The sequence below is a fragment of the Coregonus clupeaformis genome, chromosome 6, assembly GCF_020615455.1.
Source record: "Coregonus clupeaformis isolate EN_2021a chromosome 6, ASM2061545v1, whole genome shotgun sequence".
In the NCBI taxonomy this organism is placed as follows: Eukaryota; Metazoa; Chordata; class Actinopteri; order Salmoniformes; family Salmonidae; genus Coregonus; species Coregonus clupeaformis.
The window spans coordinates 10,885,432-10,900,007 of NC_059197.1; the positions used below are offsets into that span (position 1 = coordinate 10,885,432).

The window sequence follows — 14,576 nt, forward strand, 5'->3', positions numbered from 1 at the left end:
CGGCCCTCCTGAGCTCATCCGTGATTTGTCTCGATGTCTGGAATTCAATCAGCTCCGTTTGTATTGCGGCCTCATCCAGCGAGTGTATCGTTTTCTTAGCAAGGGAGGATAATTTTCCACCTGGGCGGACTGAGAGGATCACGTATAAATGCAATGATATCCTTGGGCATGCTGTAGTCTTCAAATCTGGTGGAGAAGTTGTCCCTCAGCTGCTTGATGAAATCTTCCAACACCTCTGTGACAATGGTGCGGCCTGGTCCCTCTGTCTGTCGTTTCTTCAGTGTGCTGAAGTGCAGTAGCCTTCCAGTCCAAATTGAACAACTCAAGCTTCCTAATAAAGGCCTCAAGTTTTTCCACCATGTACACGACTGTTTTCCCTCTTCCTTGTAACTGCAGATTTAACCCGTTTGTGACAGAATATGTCAGCCAAATAAGCCGTGTGTGTAGCTTGCAGTTAACGCTTTAATGTTTCTGCGTCGGGCCTCTGTCTGGGGAGGGAAGACCACTTTGTTCCATGCTTAGATTCATAATGAAGTCAGATTGCAAGCAGCGACATTTTCATTGCAAATAAGACCCACTGGCTTGGCATTGGGAAAATATGGTAAGATGAACGCATATCTCTCTGTACATTCTTCCCTGAAACTTTGATTTTCATTATCCACCTTTTGATACTTTGAGAGCGACATTTTCTCTTGCTATCAAGCTAATTGTTCTGAACGAATGTTGACATAAAAAAGTAGTTTAGCCTACAGTAGTCTACGTAGACCTCTCATTCCCCAGCAATCAACGCACAGAGAAATAGACAAAAATAATAACTGAATAGAGACATTGGTGATTTTATGAGCGTAATCAGATCAAAATTGTTATGTTATTGTCACTAAATTTATTATGTACTACTCAGATGTGTTAAATGTTGTTCAATTTGTTGTGTAGGGCAATTAATTGTGCTAATATTATATGCTAATTATGTTCTGGCCCACCAACTATTAGCTCAGAAAAAACTTGGCCCGAGGCCAAACCTAGTTGACGAACCCTGGTATAGATAATAGAAACGAAACGTTGCAAAGTATTTACTTTATAAATACTTTGCTACAATGACACACTTAGTTATCTACCCACCTCATTCCTTTCTTTTAGCATGTGCACGTAGTAAATAAAGTACACCATCATGCTTTCGGGATAAGTGTATTTTCAGATTCCACAATGATTCTTTAGTTGTGGACACTACATCACCCCACTCTTGGTCCTCATCTTTGTAAGTTACCTTGATTTAGCACCTGTGTGTTCTATCAGTTTCTTTATGAAAATATTTAGCGAACTCCGTGACGGTAGCTAAAGCAAGGGGCTATAGCAGGACTCAAGTAGACTACAAATGCATGCTGGGCCGGGCATGCCCTGAGCTCGTGAAGTGAGCGCTACTGGAGCGAAATTGGAGCAGGCAACAAGGACAAAGCCCCAGCCTTTGGGAATCTCGCTCAGCGCTCCAGTCAAATTGGGCACGCTCCTCGCTCTGCTCCAGCTCCGCCCCGTTTACATACTCTGGTGTGCATAAGTGTCACAAAAAACATGACCTGTACCCTCATGCATTGTTCTATATAGTTGAGATTCTTGTGTCATAGAACAAATAACTGTATTGCTCTAACCTTCCCCACAAGTAGGGTCCGAAGAGGTCCTCCGCCACGTTCAGCCAGTGCTCCACGCTACCCCCTAGCTTGCTCACAGCACAGGTCAGTATACACGGCTCTGCCCACACCCGGCTCCTGCCAGAGGAAGACAGCAGGGGTGTATTCATTAGTGCATACCGTAGCAAAAACGTTTTGCAGCAAAAACGAGTTTCTTATTGGACAAATTCAGGTAGGTCCCACCCAGTTTCGAACAGTTTACTTCCATTTGGTTCCTAGTGAGGTGAAACGTTTCCACTATAGCTAGATAATAGAAATCACATGCTATTTGGGCGATTCCACGCCAGCCCACTCTGGAAATGTGATGTACTTCTAGAGTATATCGTTTTCAACAATATGTCTAAAAATGAAAAAAATCAAAAAAGGGTAGTTTTAAGATATTCATATTCATATTTTTTTATGTTGAATACATTTATGCGAAACATTTTATTTCAAAATCTAGACATACTTCATATTTTAGAGCACACTATAAGGAGTATAATGACTCCTAGATGTTGTCTATATCATGTATGGTTCACGGATCACAGGAGGCATGTAAAGGTCTAAAAGGAGCTTAAAATTGCCACTTTAATCATGATTTTCTCTAAAATGGTTTGTGATACAAATGTAAAAAGCATATCGAACATCCTTCCACCCAATGAAGTTTCTATGTGAGAATTGCCAGAACAATCTGAGATACCAGAAATATCTCCCGTCCACGCTGGCGTGCATGTGAAAATCTCATGTGATGCTGCCGATTAGGTCACTAGGGCAAATATATGAAGGTATGGAGGAAGGTGGACATTGACACATGATAATATGTGGATGCATAGGACCAGTACAGGGGCGTCAAACTCAAGGCCTGGAATGCCACAGTGTCAGCTGGATGTTGTTCTTTCATTTACAGTGGGGAAAAAAAGTATTTAGTCAGCCACCAATTGTGCAAGTTCTCCCACTTAAAAAGATGAGAGAGGCCTGTAATTTTCATCATAGGTACACGTCAACTATGACAGACAAATTGAGGGAAAAAAATCCAGAAAATCACATTGTAGGATTTTTAATGAATTTAATTGCAAATTATGGTGGAAAATTAGTATTTGGTCACCTACAAACAAGCAAGATTTCTGGCTCTCACCGACCTGTAACTTCTTCTTTAAGAGGCTCCTCTGTCCTCCACTCGTTACCTGTATTAATGGCACCTGTTTGAACTTGTTATCAGTATAAAAGACACCTGTCCACAACCTCAAACAGTCACACTCCAAACTCCACTATGGCCAAGACCAAAGAGCTGTCAAAGGACACCAGAAACAAAATTGTAGACCTGCACCAGGCTGGGAAGACTGAATCTGCAATAGGTAAGCAGCTTGGTTTGAAGAAATCAACTGTGGGAGCAATTATTAGGAAATGGAAGACATACAAGACCACTGATAATCTCCCTCGATCTGGAGCTCCACGCAAGATCTCACCCCGTGGGGTCAAAATGATCATAAGAACGGTGAGCAAAAATCCCAGAACCACACGGGGGGGACCTAGTGAATGACCTGCAGAGAGCTGGGACCAAAGTAACAAAGCCTACCATCAGTAACACACTATGCCGCCAGGGACTCAAATCCTGCAGTGCCAGACGTGTCCCCCCTGCTTAAGCCAGTACATGTCCAGGCCCGTCTGAAGTTTGCTAGAGTGCATTTGGATGATCCAGAAGAGGATTGGGAGAATGTCATATGGTCAGATGAAACCAAAATAGAACTTTTTTGGTAAAAACTCAACTCGTTGTGTTTGGAGGACAAAGAATGCTGAGTTGCATCCAAAGAACACCATACCTACTGTGAAGCATGGGGGTGGAAACATCATGCTTTGGGGCTGTTTTTCTGCAAAGGGACCAGGACGACTGATCCGTGTAAAGGAAAGAATGAATGGGGCCATATATCGTGAGATTTTGAGTGAAAACCTCCTTCCATCAGCAAGGGCATTGAAGATGAAACGTGGCTGGGTCTTTCAGCATGACAATGATCCCAAACACACCACCCGGGCAACGAAGGAGTGGCTTCGTAAGAAGCATTTCAAGGTCCTGGAGTGGCCTAGCCAGTCTCCAGATCTCAACCCCATAGAAAATCTTTGGAGGGAGTTGAAAGTCTGTGTTGCCCAGCGACAGCCCCAAAACATCACTGCTCTAGAGGAAATCTGCATGAGGAATGGGCCAAAATATCAGCAACAGTGTGTGAAAACCTTGTGAAGACTTACAGAAAACGTTTGACCTGTGTCATTGCCATCAAAGGGTATATAACAAAGTATTGAGAAACTTTTGTTATTGACCAAATACTTATTTACCACCATAATTTGCAAATAAAATCATAAAAAATCCTACAATGTGATTTTCTGGATTTTTTTGTCTCATTTTGTCTGTCATAGTTGACGTGTACCTATGATGAAAATTACAGGCCTCTCTCATCTTTTTAAGTGGGAGAACTTGCACAATTGCTGGCTGACTAAATACTTTTTTCCCCCACTGTATATTATTGTCTGATTTAGACCTAGGAAACAATGGTGTGTGGACTTCCTCGCTAATCAATGACTTAATTGATCAATTTAAGGGAGGAACGACAACCAACAGTAACTGCAGCACTCAAGGACTGGAGTTTGACACATTCATGGCAAAGGTTGCATCACAATAATATCTCTAATATCTTCTCCTGAAGTCTACACTCCTCTTTCACTACTTCCCACAAATCTTAAAGCATTGGATTGGTGGAGGCATTAGCTAGTGGGAGTTTCCACCATATATGCCAGTCATTTCCTTTCAAATAAGTGAAGGGAAGTGAACAAGTGCACACTTTGGGAGGAAGAAGAGATCATTGAGACATAGGTCCAGTACATGAAGATTAACGCTAACTCAGGTCACTCCCACTGACCTGGGGCCGATGTCGACGTGCTGCAGGTCCCCTGCCACCAGGGCCACCAGGTAGGCTGGGACGGGGTACTCCATGGAGAACTGGAACACCCTGTCCTGCTTGGAGTAGGCAGTACGGGAGGCACTCATCAACACCGTCACACCCTCCGGCACCTGCACACGCCCACAAACAGGCATGCACACACACACACACACACACCACAAAAACACAAAAAGTTCATGAAACTCATTTTGATGCTCTTGGTGACAAAGGGAGATTATGTCAAAGCAGGAGTGTCACAGTCACAGGACAATGAGTGCTAATGAGACTACAGAAGGGATAGTGAGATGTAGATTGTGAAAAGCAGAGTGAGATTAACAGTGAGATTAAAGAAACAGTGGTGTAATTCTATAAAAGCCATTTTATTTAGACAAACCAGATTAAAATGGAGAGAAACCAAGACAGACAGAGAGAGCAAATAAACCAGATTAAGATTCAAACTCTGAGTCTGAATATTTTGATAATTTTGACCAAGATGCACACCAACAGCAAGACTCATCAATCTCAACGAAGAAAGCATCAGAGAAAACCTTGAGCGAGCGAAACAGTGCCCCTCCGTCTTAGTATGTGTAACCCATGTATCTGATAGGCTACAGACACTAAGACAGAGGGGCGCTGTTTGCCTCGCTCAAGGTTTTCTCTGATTAAATAGATTCAGCCCCTTGCGAATTCAAGGACAATTATGAAACAGACACACAAATGAGAAATCATTATATACATTTGTTTATTTTCTATTCTTAATTTTTGGCAAAGCCTGGCTTCCCTTGGCATTCATTAATACACACCACTTTGTAGGCTGAATATCATTCCACTTATGGTGTTTGTAATAGATGTCCCTTTCCATTCAAATGGCAGGTGCACAGTGCACTGTTCGGATGCTGGACTTATTTTGGAGTAGACAAGCATGCGCAGGTAATCTACTTAACCTACTTTTTGAAGTGATTTGTTTGACAATCAGATGAAAACATAAAAACTGGTTGTGTTCATGACACATTAAAAGTTTATACATTTTTACAGTTAAATGACATTTCTTTACTATAAAGCCCATAAAACATTGGAGGTCCCATTAAAAACATAATGTGCACTTTGGATAGCACTTTCAAGTGAATTTAATGCTGTATGCTAATACCCTTATATAAAATCCTGACCTTGAATGCAAACACTGTAACACGACTTTTGGAATTGATTTATGATTTATTTAAACAGGGGAATGTACCAAACCTAAGCTGAAGCATAGGCACAAAACAAGAGAACACATTGAAAGAACACAAGGTATTACTTGAACAAACCAAATACTTTTTGGTTTTGTTTTTTCCCACTTTTATACCCATTGTATGTAACGCCTTGGTTAATTCCCGGTATGACCAACCCTGGACGCGGGGACAGGGAAGGTGAATGACGCCATGACACCGTGGGCTAGTAAACACAGCCTAGTTTTCTCACACCTGTTAGTAAAACGGACATCAGTGTGCTGCTATAAGTATAGCTTCCTCCACTGTCCCTGTCCCCATACCGGGCTCCAACCAGTGATCCTCTGCTCGCAAACACACGTGACAGCCCTCCGGGACAACTTACCAACCATTTGAGCTCTCGAATTCGATAGCACCATCAGCGACATTTGAAGCTAGCTGTGGAGTGAGCTTACGGTACGTTCTTAACTCCGTTACGTTACCCAAGAGATTTGACCTCCTGGTTGTAGATGTATCCATTAACCAGAATAAACATTTATTTGTTGTGGGATTTACCGCCCCGCTGCTGCCATGACAGATGCTATTGGTGCTATATCTGAGTGTTTAACACCTTTTCTGTCCTTGAAGTTGGTCATTTTAGGGGATTTGAATCTGGATTGGCTATCCCTGGCCTCAGATCAATTTAAGAGTATATGCATTGATTTTAATCTGACTCAATTGATCTCAAAACCCACATGGCTAAATGTGAAAAACCCTGTTAACTCTTCATTGATTTATTTAATTCTTACTAATAACCCCCATAAATATTTGTCTAGTGGAGTATTTTCATATGAGCTCAGTGATCATTGTCCCATAGTATGTATTAGAGATACGAAACAGAAAAATACTAATCCTCATGCAATTAAGAAGATACATTTTACATTTTCTGCTCAAGGTTTTTTACATGACATGTTCTACTCTGATTTAGCCACTCCTTCCTGTATTCCTGACCCTGTGTTGGCTCTAGAAAATGTATCCTCCATATTTATTCCTCTGGCAGATAAACATGCCCCTTTTAAACAATTCAGAATCAAAGATAGATCGAACCCTTGGGAATTCTTCAGAATAATCTGAGCTCATTCAGAGGAGAAATCAGGCCTTGGCCAAACCAAGGAAAACTGACTCTGTAGTGGACTGGCAATGTTTCAGACAATTGAGAAACAGATGTACTATCTTGATTAAGAATGCTAAATCAAGCTACCTTTTAAGCTCTATCTGACTCTGCTGGTGATCCTTCTAAATTTAGGAAAACAGTAAATGCACTGAAGCGTACAAATTCCTCTTCTTCCCTGCCTAAGCAAGTTCTGTCTGACTCTGGCATAATAACTGGGAATAGGATAAGTGATGCTTTAAAATCAACATTTTATCACTGCAGGCTTTTTATTTGACAGAAACGGTGGTATATTAACCCTGGTCAGTCAATTGACTGCTCTTCCCTCTGCCAGCCTCTAGCTGACTCGATGGTTAACCCGTCAACTTCTAGTGAATATTTGTTTTCATTTCAACAATTTACTATCTGTGATGTGCTAGATGCCTTGCTTAAGATTGATGTAAAAAGATCCACTGGAGCTAATATGCTTGATCCATTTTTGCTGCAACTCTCTGCCCCACTGATTGCTCAATCATTAACTGGTGTTCAACCTTCCCAAGTTCTCTCACATCACCCCGCTCCTCCGCACACTCCACTGGCTTCCAGTTGAAGCTCGCATCTGCTACAAGACCATGGTGCTTGCCTACGGAGCTGTGAGGGGAACGGCACCTCCGTACCTTCAGGCTCTGATCAGTCCCGACACCCAAACGAGGGCATTGCGTTCATCCACCTCTGGCCTGCTAGCTCTCCTACCTCTACGGAAGCACAGTTCCCGCTCAGCCCAGTCAAAACTGTTCGCTGCTCTGGCACCCCAATGGTGGAACAAGCTCCCTCACGACGCCAGGACAGCGGAGTCACTCACCACCTTCCGGAGACACTTGAAACCCCACCTCTTTAAGGAATACCTGGGATAGGATAAAGTAATCCTTCTACCCCCCCTTACCCCAACTCCTCAAAATTTTTTTATTGTAAAGTGGTTGTCCCACTGGCTATCATAAGGTGAATCCACCAATTTGTAAGACGCTCTGGATAAGAGCGTCTGCTAAATGACGAAAATGTAAATGTAATATTTTTCACCTGACGATTATATCTGGTACTATCCCCAAGGTTTGGAAGGTGGCCCATGTACTCCCCCTTCAAAGGTGCTGACCCTTGTGACCTAAATAATTATCGGCCTATTTCTAAACTTTCTTGCCTAGCTAAAATATTAGAATCCTTGATTTTTTTCTCAGCTAAGATCTTTCTTATCTTTGAAATGTATTCTAAATGTACAGTCGAGTTTTAGACCAGGTCGTAGCACTATACTGTTGATCACTCAATCCTAATTCAGAGGCTTTCCTCGATTGGCCTAGAACAGGCTGCATGAAACTGGTAAAAAAAATTACTTGACAGATAGAACTCAATGTACAGTGCATTCGGAAAGTATTCACATTTATAAAAATAAGAAACAGAAATACCTTATTTACATAAGTATTCAGACCCTTTGCTATGAGACTCGAAATTGAGCTAAGGTGCATCCTGTTTTCATTGATCATCCTTGAGATGTTTCTACAACTTGATTGGAGCCCACCTGTGGTAAATTCAATTGATTGGACATTATTTGGAAAGGCACACACCGGTCTATATAAGGTCCCACAGTTGACAGTGCATGTCAGAGCAAAAACCAAGCCATGAGGTCGAAGGAATTGCCCGTAGAGTTCCGAGACAGGATTGTGTTGAGGCACAGATCTTGGGAAGGGTACCAAAAAATGTCTGCAGCATTGAAGGTCCCCAAGAACACAGTGGCCTACAGCATTCTTAAATGGAAGAAGTTTGGAACCACCAAGACTCTTCCTAGAGCTGGCCGCCCGGCCAAACTGAGCAATTGGGGGAGAAGGGCCTTGGTCAGGGAGGTGACCAAGAACCCGATGGTCACTCTGACAGCGCTCCGGAGTTCCTCTGTGGAGATGGGAGAACCTTCCAGAAGGACAGCCATCTCTGCAGCACTACACCAATCAGGCTTTTATGGTAGAGTGGCCAGACGGAAGCCACTCCTCAGTAAAAGGCACATGACAGCCCGCTTGGAGTTTGCCAAAAGGCACCTAAAGGACTCTCAGACCATGAGAAACAAGATTTTCTGGTCTGATGAAACCAAGATTGAACTCTTTGGCCTGAATGCCAAGCGTCACGTCTGGAGGAAACCTGGCACCATCCCTACGGTGAAGCATGGTGGTGGCAGCATCATGCTGTGGGGATGTTTTTCAGCTGCTGGGACTGGGAGACTAGTCAGGATCGAGGGAAAGATGAACGTAGCAAAGTACAGAGAGATCCTTGATGAAAACCTGTTCCAGAGCGCTCAGGACCTCAGACTCGGGCGAAGGTTCACCTTCCAACAGGACAACGACCCTAAGCACACAGCCAAGACAACACAGGAGAGACTTCAGGACAAGTCTCTGAATGTCCTTGAGTGGCCCAGCCAGAGGCCGGACCCGATCGAACATCTCTGGAGAGACCTGAAAATAGCTGTGCAGCGACACTCCCCATCCAACCTGACAGAGTTTGAGAGGATCTGCAGAGAAGAATGGGAGAAACTCCCCAAATACAGGTGTGCCATGCTTGTAGCGACATACCCAAGCAGACGAGGCTGTAATCGCTGCCAAAGGTGCTTCAACAAAGTACTGAGTAAAGGGTCTGAATACTTATGTAAATGTGATATTTCAGTTCTTTTTTTTTTATAAATGTGCAAAAATGTCTAAAAACCTGTTTTTGCTTTGTCATTATGGGGTATTGTGTGTAGATTGATGAGGGGGGGGAAAACTATTTAATCCATTTTAGAATAAGGCTGTAACGTAACAAAATGTGGAAAAAGTCAAGGGGTCTGAAAACTTTCAGAATACACTGTATATCTACTTATGGTATTAAATCATGTTTCCTGGGTATTACGAAAGGTGTCCTGCAGGGGTCGGTTCTAGGTCCTGTACTTTTTACTGTTTACATTAACAATATCGACTTGTCTGTAAAAACATTTAACCTGCACTTGTATGCCGATGATACTGTTGTGTATGCACTGTTGACCAGGATCTATCTGAACTACAGTCTGCCTTCATTGTACTACAGACAACCTTTATTGACCTGAAATTAGTACTAAATGCAGGTAAAACTAAGTATATGTTGTTCTCTAGAGAGCATAAAAATAAGTCTGATGTTTTAAGCAAATGTACTTTGGATGGTGTCCATATTGATCGTGTCTGTGCTTACAAATATCTGGGCATCTGGATAGATGAAAAGCTGTCTTAAAAAGCATATTGATGAGTTAGTTAAGAAGCTGAGAATAAAAATGGGCTTGTTCTATATAAATAGGTCCTGCCTCTCGCTAAATAGTAGAAAGCAGATTCTTCAGTCGACGTTCCTATCGGTCCTAGACTATGGCGACATCATTTTACATTTTAGTCATTTAGCAGACGCTCTTATCCAGAGCGACTTACAGTTAGTGAGTGCATACATTTTTTTTTCTTTCACATGAACTCAGCTGTCACTTCATTAAAGCCGTTAGATGCAGTTCATCATAGTGCACTGCACTTTGTTACGGGCGACAGTTTTAGTACTCATCACTGCATTCTCTACCAGAAAGTTGGTTGGCCCTCTTTGATGTCACATAGGTTGATACGTTGCTATTTATAAAGCCCTTTTACAAAAAGTCCCCATGTACCGAACATCATTACTAAACTTTAGACATTTGAGTTACCACACCCAGTCTCAGGGATGGCTAACTCTGGAAGTTCCTTTGGTCTCTACTGAGTTAGTTAAATCAGCTTTTAGTTGTTTTCTTGCACCTTATTTGTGGAACAATCTTCAAAATGTTCTTAAACTTGATGTTCTGGTGCCTCTAGTGCAATTCAGAAAGCTGATTGAGACCCTTATTACCTTATTACTGATGAATGCGTTTGTTTTTTATGACTGTTTCTTCTTTCTGCTTGCATTTTGTATTTATATTTTGATGTGTGTATTTTCTGTAATTTATGTAATTCAGAGCTCATCTGTAAAAGAGACCTTGGTCTCAGTATGACTACCTTATAAAATGAAGGTTAAATAAAAATAAATAAAAATAAACATTAGCTACATCAACACGACGCAGGTTTGTATGGTGACTTGCCCTGATGGTGGCGTGTAGGTGCTCTTGACGGCTGATGTGTGTTACATAAAAATGTAAACACAGGTTTATGTTATGTCAACATCAAAACAATAGGGTCAGGTTTCTCTGGAAACCGGCACTAGAGGTGTGACAGGGACACTCACCCTGACAGTAGCGGTGTAAGTGCTCTTGACAGCAGGTGTGTCGAAGCAGGGGAAGAAGGAGCGGTTGCAGACTGAATGGCCCTGAGTGAAGACTAGCGGGCGCGTCTGACCACACGTCAGCTCTGCGTCCAGCCACCAGATCTAGAGGGCCCAGGAACCAATCAGAAACATACATTCGTTAAACTTAAAGTGATAGTTCAAAGTTTGGTCGAACGTCGAGATGTGTCCACATCACAAGCTTTGTGTTTTTCCAGCTATATACCGAAAATATAGACACCGAATTAAATCAGTAAATTAAACTACTAGCCTATCTTTCCATTTCATTTGGCATATAGCTCAATGCAACGGATGCCATGCGACATGGACATATATCAACATTAGACCACTTCTGAGGTCTGCAAATGCTTGACAGACTTTGATTTTAGAGTGAACTGTCCCCTTAAAGAGGCATTGCAGACAACATAAAGACAATTGTAAATGATGGGTTCCAGGCTGACTACATTACAGACACATGCCAGATTTCACAATCCTTGATAGGTGTTTAACATGATAGACATGGCACACAACCATTCAGGGGCGAAGGCAAGGGTGGGCCTGGCTGGTTCCCCCCACTCATTCACAACAAACAAACCTTCTGCACGTTTAGTTCAATAACTACAGGCATACAGTGGGGAGAACAAGTATTTGATACACTCCCGATTTTGCAGGTTTTCCTACTTACAAAGCATGTAGAGGTCTGTAATTTTTTATCATAGGTACACTTCAACTGTGAGAGACGGAATCTAAAACAAAAATCCAGAAAATCACATTGTATGATTTTTAAGTAATTCATTTGCATTTTATTGCTTGACATAAGTAAAGAAACCTTTGTTTGCAATTACAAAAATCATACGTTTCCTGTAGGTCTTGACCAGGTTTGCACACACTGCAGCAGGGATTTTGGCCCACTCCTCCATACAGACCTTCTCCAGACCCTTCAGGTTTCGGGGCTGTCGCTGGGCAATATGGACTTTCAGCTTCCTCCAAAGATTTTCTATTGGGTTCAGGTCTGGAGAATGGCTAGGCCACTACAGGACCTTCAGATGCTTCTTACGGAGCCACTCCTTAGTTGCCCTGGCTGTGTGTTTCGGGTCGTTGTCATGCTGGAAGACCCAGCCACGACCCATCTTCAATGCTCTTACTGAGGGAAGGAGGTTGTTGGCCAAGATCCCGCGATACATGGCTCCATCCATCCTCCCCTCAATACGGTGCAGTCGTCCTGTCCCCTTTGCAGAAAAGCATCCCCAAAGAATGATGTTTCCACCTCCATGCTTCACGGTTGGGATGGTGTTCTTGGGGTTGTACTCATCCTTCTTCTTCCTCCAAACACGGCGAGTGGATTTTAGACCAAAAAGCTCTATTTTTGTCTCATCAGCTGCAGGATTTTAATCCATGACGGCGTAGTGTGTTACTAATGGTTTTCTTAGAGACTGTGGTCCCAGCTCTCTTCAGGTCATTGACCAGGTTCTGCCGTGTAGTTCTGGGCTGATCCCTCACCTTCCTCATGATCATTGATGCCCCAAAAGTGAGATCTTGCATGGAGCCCCAGACCGAGGGTGATTGACCGTCATTTTGAACTTCTTCCATTTTCTAATAATTGCGCCAACAGTTGTTGCCTTCTCACCAAGCTGCTTGCCTATTGTCCTGTAGCCCATCCCAGCCTTGTGCAGGTCTACAATTTTATCCCTGATGTCCTTACACAGCTCTCTGGTCTTGGCCATTGTGGAGAGGTTGGAGTCTGTTTGATTGAGTGTGTGGACAGGTGTCTTTTATACAGGTAACGAGTTCAAACAGGTGCAGTTAATACAGGTAGTGAGTGGAGAACAGGAGGGCTTCTTAAAGAAAAACTAACAGGTCTGTGAGAGCCGGAATTCTTACTGGTTGGTAGGTGATCAAATACTTATTTCATGCAATAAAATGCAAATTAATTACTTAAAAATCATACAATGTGATTTTCTGGGTTTTTGTTTTAGATTCCGTCTCTCACAGTTGAAGTGTACCTATGATAAAAATTACAGACCTCTACATACTTTGTAAGTAGGAAAACCTGCAAAATCGGCAGTGTATCAAATACTTGTTCTCCCCACTGTATGTATGGTGAGATTCTGGGGGAAGCTTTGAATAGGTCAGTAGCCTACAGAGTAATATGAGAAGAATGCAATTGCTGAATTTACCGCAATCGCAAAGGCGAGAGAGTTTGTATGTATGTAAGATCAAATATTGGGTTCAACTATAGATCAGATTTAAACCATGATGAGATTGAAGCTTTGTGGTTGGACATTCTATTACCAAAATGCAAACACATTATAGTCGGAACCTGTTATAGACCACCAGACCAGTACAAGTTTTATGAATTGTTGGAGGAGACTTGATTTTGGTAAATCAGAGGTTATTGTCACTGGTGGTTTTAATACAGACATGCTCAAAATGGACAAAGCTACTTTTAAAGCTCTTAAGAATTTTTGTCATCTGTTTGCCTTACACCAGCTGATTAATGAGCCCACTAGGGTCTGTCCTTCTACCCAAACTATTATTGACCTTGTGTTGGTGTCGGATAGATCAAGGATATCAAACAGTGGGGTTGTAAACTATGGGCTCCGTGATCATTCCATCATTTTCTGTAGTAGGAAGGTTCAGAAAACATTTTTTAATTGTCATAACAGTTTTAAAAGGTCTATGAAGATCTAAAAAAAAAAATATCTTCGAATTAAGCAAAGAACAGAACCATGGATAAACAATAACATTTTAAAGGCAATTAAGCTTAGAAAAATGAAAGTTTTCTGGAGATCAGGAAATCCAAGGTAGATTCTATTTTTATAGACTATAAAAAATTAAGAAATGAGGTTAACAGGTTGATAGAAGGCCAAGAAAGATAATTTTAATGACAAAATAGTTGAGAATAGGAACAATCTGAGTAAATTATGGAAGTGTCTGAAGCTGTTAGGTTACAGTAGATTAAAGACCAAAACTCGAAATCTTAGATTGGACATTGGAGGAAAGGTTACATCAGACAAGTCCATGGTTGAATAGCTACTTTCCAACTATAGCTAATACATTAGTTAGCAAGTTACCTTGTCAATCAGGTTGCTATGGGAAGAGTCAAGTCCAGCAGTTTTACTCGCGGCAGGGGATTCAAGTAGATACTTTTTCATTTGAAAAAGTGTCTGAGTCAACTGTGCTAAAGAAGCTGAAAGAACTTGACCATTCCAAGGCAACTGGCCTTGACAACATTCCTGCCATATTTATAAGGGATGCTGCAATAATTATTACCCCTTGCGTAACTCACATTGTAAATCTGTCTATTGAACTAGGTTTTTTTTCAGTGAACTACAAC

The 14,576-nt window shown here is 42.0% G+C and overlaps 1 protein-coding gene across 1 annotated transcript in view; it reads right to left on the reverse strand.

Annotated features, from left to right (window-relative positions):
* Window positions 1-14,576, reverse strand: part of LOC121567304 (aminopeptidase RNPEPL1-like) — a 73,810-nt gene that overhangs the window by 18,881 nt on the left and 40,353 nt on the right. The window contains exons 2-4 of the mRNA XM_041877242.2: window positions 11,204-11,344; window positions 4,571-4,722; window positions 1,644-1,760 (exon numbers count right to left, since the gene is read on the reverse strand). Coding sequence (XP_041733176.2) covers window positions 1,644-1,760; window positions 4,571-4,722; window positions 11,204-11,344 — 410 coding nt within the window. The remainder of the gene's footprint in view (window positions 1-1,643; window positions 1,761-4,570; window positions 4,723-11,203; window positions 11,345-14,576) is intronic.